Here is a 7,268-nt window from a genome sequence, read left to right as displayed (position 1 = left end):
TTGTATATCAATATTAAACAGTGAGTTCATTTGATTCCCTTTTACTCTTTATATTTTTGGGACTGAGAATACATGCGCTATTTTTACAACTGCTTTATTAAATGCTTTTGAAATATATTTTTAACTGCGAATACATGCAAATGCTTTATTAACCGATATACAATATTTATATGCGTGAGTTTCATAAGATCCCTTTTACTCTCTACATTTTTGGGCTGAGAATACATGCAAATGTTTTATTAACCGATATACAATATTTATATGCGTGACTTTCATATGATCCCTTTTACCCTTTACATTTTTGGGCTGAGAATACATGCACTTTATTTTAAACACAATGGATACAAGTACATACTAAATTCTACACTGAGTTTGAACCGAAAATCCCTTAACTTTGGTAACTAGTAACTGCCAGTTATAAGAACTGGTGGGCGCGAGTAGTACTATATGGATCCATAGGGCTTGACATCCCCGTTCGAGCTAGAGCGCTAGCCTTTTAACGGACGTATGGTATTTGAGAAGCGTACACGTTGGTTTGCGTGTATTATTAAGATGATTATACAGAGGGTACAAATTATATAAACGTTAAAGTTTAGTTACCAGGGTGCTCAATTTTGTAGAACCGATTGATAAACGTTTCGGATGAAACAACTGAAATCTTGTGGTCCACCTTTTATTTAAAACATAATGATAAACGTTTTGAATGAAACAACTGAACTTTTGTAATCCACATTGATATACGGATTATGTGTAATATTAAAACTATGAACTCACCAACCTTTGTGTTGACACTTGAAGCATGTTTATTCTCAGGTTTCTAGAAGTCTTCCGCTGTTTGCTCATACGTGATACAAGTTATGTGCTTGGAGTCATACATGCTATATACAAGAAACTTGCATTCATCAAACCATTACCATGTATCTTATTTTGACTGTATTGTCAACAGATGTATTATTGTAAACCATTTAAATGGTGATTGTCTATACGTAGGAATCATCAGATGTAAAAAAAAACTGGAATTTATATATTCATTTATGAAATACCTTTTCAAACGAATGCAATGTTACAAAACGTATCACATAGAGGTCAAATACCTCGCAATGAAATCAATGAATGACGTGTTCGTCCATATGGATTTAGAGCGATCGTCACAATTACACATATAAAAAAAAGGATGTGTTCAAAACACTATAATGCGATCTACTCAAACTAGTAACTTCAGTATATAGTTGACCAAATATAATTATTTTTTTTCTTGTAAAGGATAGTACATCAAACAGAAGGGTTTTCATTTAGAAAACAAACTAATACTAATGTTCTTTATAAAGATTCACACACTACAACACATTGGCCCTGCTAACATTACCGAAATACCCTGAGCGAGTGATTCGTACACGTAAACCCTCCATCGACAAACAGGTTGGCCCCGCTAACATACCTTGCTTCATCACTAGCTAAAAACAGTACAGCATTTGCAACATCCTCCTTCAATAAATCCACACCCTGCAAATTAGCATTCTTTCCAACGAAATCACGAAAACCCGACATAGCATCCTCAGTCCTTTCATCCTCAGGTAAATGCGCCAAAGCCAAATTGGTCAAAACCGCATAAGGAGAAACACAGTTAACCCGAATACCATGATTCCCCAATTCAGCAGCCACACTTTTCGTGAGTCCCAACACCGCATGTTTGGACCCAGTGTACGCATGTGGGCCCAACCCCCCAACTGCACTTGCAACACTAGACAGGGAAACAATAGAACCTTTTTTTAACGGGATCATTACCCGAGCTGCGTGTTTCATTCCAATAAACGTACCCTTAACGTTTAAATCGAATACTCGTTCGAATGTTGATATGGAAAATTCACGGATGTCGGAGCAGGGTGGTCCCGCCATTCCAGCATTGTTGACCATGATATCTAGGGTGCCGAAATTGTTGACCGAGAAGTCTACTGCACGAGAAATATCATCCTCGCTAGTAACGTCACCATGAATGAAACGGGTTTCATCGCCTAGAGCTTCACATAATTGCTGACCTAAGCGATCGTCAATATCGACTACACAAACTTTTGCACCGTGTTTATGAAAAAGACGAACAATGCTTTCTCCGATACCGGTAGCACCACCAGTTACCAAAGCAACTTTACCTAATAACCTGAAAAATAAAGTATGTATCAAGAATTAAAACTCAGGTAAAGTATGCAAACAAAAAAATTTCCTTTTTGATTCACAGCTTTAATTAACGCGGAATACAAATCGTTCTTTCCAAATATCACAATTGTCACAATTAATTATAATCCTCAAGATCTCCATATTTTGTTATAACTTATTACACGTACTTTTTATTTTTGACCAATAGTCAAACCTTTCACTTGAACTGTGTACTAAACTGCTAATGCAAAAAACTTTAATTTTTGTGAAATGAAAAGAACATGATTTCTACTTTCTACAAATAAAGGACATATCTTTAAGCCGAATATAAGTCAATAAACACAAAATGACAAAACTACATAGATCCATATGATCAGCATGTGCTTTCTGGTATACTTATTCTCAACCAACAAGTCAAATATAAGCCAATAATTAGGGATCTAAAGCATTTCCTACTCAATAGTACAACATAAAACATTGAGACTGATTATAGATTCAAATTAGTACTTGGAATGGGTTTGCATTTGCTTACCTTTGGGCAACAAGAGGAGGAGGATCATTAGAGCTCATGGTTGTGATTGTAAGAGCTTCGTCTTGTGTTGGTAAGACTCAATGTCACTGCAGAATATTCCACCGAAAAAGGACTTTATATAAAGAACCTATAGAATAAGGCAAGTGGGTCTTTATTTCATATAAAAGAACACCATGGGACGTTACATGATGAATGGTAACAAATGGGTGACAACTTTCCCTAAAATTTAAGATTTAATTACCACCATAGAAAAAACAGATGGATCATAAGAGTCTAAAAACAAGAAAACTCTATGAATTGATTATAGGAAAATCAAATCACATTCCACTTTTGAATAAATTGAGCAATGTAGAGACAATAATGGTCGGTTTAGATGTAAGAAAGTGTGACTAGCCATCTTTGTCCATGTTTTTTTTATGACAAAGCAACGCATGTGGTTTCAAAAGTTGCATTATTTGGTTGTATACTTGTATATTTCTCTTCGACAAAGAGAAGGCACCAAATTAAAGGTGTAAAAAGTATGATTAGCCATCTTTGTCTACACACTTGCTGAAGGTCTTTCTGAAAACGGCCTCTTTACCTTACAATAGGCCAATAGGGGTATAATTATTTATATCTAACCTTACCATTCGTCCATGCCGGAATAAATATTGTTGTTTGTGTTGTAACTTAAAAGGGAGATAGATCTATGAACAACCTAAGACACTTGACACAAAGGCCTACACTTATTTGGTACATATTGGCTATTATTGATCACAACTTGATTATTTCAAGTTTCTTAGGTACTACTAAAAAAAAAAAAAACTAATCACCAAAATTATGTGGCTCTAGGGTGTGTTTGGATGAAACTAGCTGGAGCTTGTAGCTGTAGTTGGAGCTGGAGCTTATGGAAGCTAGAGCTTATCCTTAAAATTGGTAGCTGTAGCTTATTATTTTTCATAAGTGTTTGGTAAACTAGCTGGAGCTTATTTTCCAATTCATAAGCTCTACTTTTTTTCATAAGCTACTAGAAGTAGCTTATTTTTCCAGAGCTTATGATTTTCATAAGCTCTACTTTTTTGATCTACCAAACGAAGCTTATAAGTTGAAGCTTATTAAAATCATAAGCTTAAGCTCTTATAAGCTCACATAAGCTCCAACAAGCTCGTCACCCAAACACAACTCTAGCAAATAAATTCCCAAAATATCAAATGCCCTAAAAAAGTTCAAATCTTTAATTTTGTCTGGTCAAACCGCACACCTACTTAAATATTTGGGCACGTGTAAGAAAAAGCCTCACGTAGTTCGTCAAAATTGTCGATATACACTTTTTTTTTTTGGTAAGCAAGACCAACACTGAAATTTACAGTTGCTAAGACCATAAATAATGGGGGCATCACCCACCATTCTCACGCCCCTAAATATCTAGGTGGCATCTCACTTGGCAAGTCCCTGACGCTTATAACGGGGCGTAACCCGTGACGCTTTCGAGACGTCAGTCAAAAATCTGACTGAAAAAAAGGTAGGCGTCAGACCAATCAGATTTATCCATTAATTTTTATATATTATTAAATTATATATTTTATACCCAACTTCCAATAATATTTTACCACATCACCCATAACAAATTTAATACTCAAATTTAACACTTCTCATTAAAAATCTTCACTTCTTGACATTGCCACATCACCGCATTTCCCTTTGACATCAAAGTGAGGGCTAAAAATGGTCAAAAGCCAACGAATAACTTTTTGTCTTATTCAGTAACTAGTAAATAGTTCGGGTCAAAGCGCGTTACGGATGAGATAATAATCGTTTTACAGAACTCTACATATGCGGTTAGAATATTTTACATGTACCGTGAAGAAATAAAATTCAATTAAACCTACCAAATACGCATGTTATATATATATATATATATATATATATATATATATATATATATATATATATATATATATATATATAGGGGCAGGATCAATGGGGAAGTAACCAATCGGGGGGAAGCGGGGGAAGCAAAAAAAAAAAATTCGTTTTTTTTTGAATTTTTTTTTTCCGGCATCAAGATCACACGAAAATATGAACATTTAGAAGAGACACCTCGTGATGAATGTTATTATTTAGGCGGGAAAACGATCGACAAAAATAACATTCAATATAATATTGTTCGTGAAGAATATGAACGTTTTTTTTTTTTCCATGTTTTGTGAAGTAAAATTTAGCCCGATTTAGAGTTTAGGGTTTAGGGTTTAGGGTTTGGTGTTTTGGGTTTATTCCATAAACTCAAAACACCAAACCCTAAACCCTAAACTCTAAACTCTAAACCGTTCGTGTTAAAAACTCAATCTAAACCCTAAATCTAAACCCTAAACCCTAAATTTCTAAACCCTAATATCTAAACCCTATAAACCCTAATATCTAAACCCTAATATCTAAACCCCAATAGCTAAAACCTCAAAATACGCTCGAAAAACACGATAATTGTTATATATTACTTCTTCGAACGTTTTCCCGCCAAAATAAAAACATTTATCAAAAAGTGTCTACTAAATGTTCATATTTTCATCTCATCTATAATGTTCGTGAACAAAGTTTTTTCAAAAAACGAAAAAAAAAAAAAAAAGTTTTTGCTTCCCCCCGCTTCCCCCCGAATGGTTACTTCCCTCTTGATCCTACCACTATATATATATATATATATATATATATATATATATATATATATATATATATATATATATATAATTTAACGAATTGAATCCACGTAATTTAGTTGTTTAAAAAACTTTGCACGATTTTTAGCTACATGTTTGAAGCTTTTTTGGTTTTTATTTCTGATGTAAAAAAGCGCTGAAGATAGTTGATTTTATCTACCGTACAAAATTATATTTGTCACTAAGACTATTCCTAACACTGACTATGACATCACAGATAAATTGTACACTTTTTTCAAAAAGTGAAAACTGGCTCTGACTGGACAAGGTCACTCTTGACCTTCTATAACCTAAAATGTCAAATTTGTGTGTCAAATTGTAATAGGGTCCACCATCGTTTGGACTATTGAGTCTTTGATTTGGGTTTGTCATATTTTTTTTGTACTTTTTGATTAAAAATGGAGGATGAGAGGAAGGATGAAGATGTTGAAGATGAAGATGTGTGTGAATATATATTTATATTTATTTATATAAAATATATTGGTAAATGTAATTAATTTTCGGAATAAAAAAAATCAAACGGACATATGTCCATTGAAACGATCAAGCCAACCAACACTACCTACGCGTCCCCAGACAATTCCCTCACCTTCCGTCAGTTACTAAACTGAGACCTCACGCGTCAAAATCTGACGCCGCATTGGCGTCAAAATCTGACGCCGCATTGGCGTCAAAGACCGCCAACTCAGTTGACGTGGGCCCATCTGACACCGCATTAAAACCAGTCTGAAGTCAATAAGATTGTTAACTTCTAGACTTTTTTGCCTTAAGTATCACATATTATTGGGTTTATTTTATGCTTGGGTCTTTTTTGTAATGGGCTAGTCGAATAAGTCGGCCTTGGTCCAGTAGTTAGCTGAACTTATGCAGTTATGTGGTCAGTTTTACTTTTAAGAATGGGTCGTAAGTTTGTTTCAGTCATCCTTGTTTTTAGGCGAACGTTAGATGAACGTGGGTCTGTACTCGGCTATTTGTTTCGGCCGTTTGTTTATCGAATAATTCAAATTGAGTGAGTTCGCGTAATCTTTGTTATTGTTTCTGAATCACTTCACATATGAAACTTTATTGTTTGCATAAAAATTAAAAATTCATTTGCTTTTCAAAAAATATATATACGGAGTAATAAATAATAATAAACAAAATTAATTGATTGGGCCCTTCGTGTCGTAATTGGGCTCTGCCCTCTCTTTCGTGTTAATGATATTGGCTTTTCGAAAAAAATAATAATAATAATAAACAAAAATTAATTGAAAACTCTAGCCGGTCGCATTTTTCGCATCCACGGAGGTAATTTGACCTTTAATGTCAATCACATATTTCAAATTGATATGAAACTATAAACTTCATTTAAACTTTTTAATGAAATGTAAGCCAAATAATAATACGGAGTATTTTGAAATAGATTCGATCTCGTAACTAAAAAGGCACCTACAGAACGATAATGGATTAATGGGAGCGATAAAAAGATAAAAAGTTACCTGATGATATTCGGATTGAAGTACGATGGTGGCCGAATAATAAGTGATCAGCGGTGATGAAGCTCCGGCGGAAGTGAGTCGTCAGTAGTCTACACACTATCTCCTGAACGGTTAATTGGCAGCATGATATAGGGAACATAAATTTCAACTCCCCCAGGGTCAGGGGCGAATTTAGAGCGGGGCGGGGGCGCCCCAGTCGATTTCGAAATTTTAGTGTAAAAATTTGTATTTTTTTCATTTTGCCCCAAACTTAAAAGCCATTTGCCTCAAATCCAAAAGCCATTTGCCCCAAAACCTACATATTTTGCCTCAAAACCTTCAAATTTTGCCCACAATTCTCTAAATTTTGCCCCAAAACCTTCAAATTTTGCCCACAAACTTTTAAATTTTATTCAAAAACCTCAAAATTTTGTCCAA

General features: G+C 34.5%; 1 protein-coding gene across 3 annotated transcripts; it reads right to left on the bottom strand.

Moving 5' to 3' along the window:
• Nucleotides 1-1,237: 1,237 nt before the first annotated feature.
• Nucleotides 1,238-6,964, bottom strand: LOC139895996 ((+)-borneol dehydrogenase 2). Of its 3 annotated transcripts, none has more exons than XM_071878568.1 (3): nucleotides 6,852-6,964; nucleotides 2,684-2,769; nucleotides 1,238-2,155 (listed from the first exon to the last, which is right to left on the bottom strand). In XM_071878568.1, the coding sequence occupies exons 2-3, from the start codon at nucleotides 2,719-2,721 to the stop codon at nucleotides 1,363-1,365; spliced, it is 831 nt and encodes a 276-aa protein (XP_071734669.1). In that variant the 5' UTR covers nucleotides 2,722-2,769; nucleotides 6,852-6,964; the 3' UTR covers nucleotides 1,238-1,362. The 3 variants fall into 3 exon arrangements, with proteins under 3 accessions (XP_071734669.1, XP_071734668.1, XP_071734670.1); XM_071878567.1 differs by having other exon boundaries at nucleotides 2,684-2,810; nucleotides 6,852-6,898; XM_071878569.1 differs by lacking the exon at nucleotides 6,852-6,964 and having other exon boundaries at nucleotides 2,684-2,957.
• Between the last annotated feature and the right edge of the window lie 304 nt (nucleotides 6,965-7,268).

The sequence above is a fragment of the Rutidosis leptorrhynchoides genome, chromosome 3 (genome assembly GCF_046630445.1).
Source record: "Rutidosis leptorrhynchoides isolate AG116_Rl617_1_P2 chromosome 3, CSIRO_AGI_Rlap_v1, whole genome shotgun sequence".
NCBI classification, from domain to species: domain Eukaryota; kingdom Viridiplantae; phylum Streptophyta; class Magnoliopsida; order Asterales; family Asteraceae; genus Rutidosis; species Rutidosis leptorrhynchoides.
The sequence above is the reverse complement of the archived record's forward strand: the minus strand, read 5'-3'. Positions and strand labels throughout refer to the sequence as shown.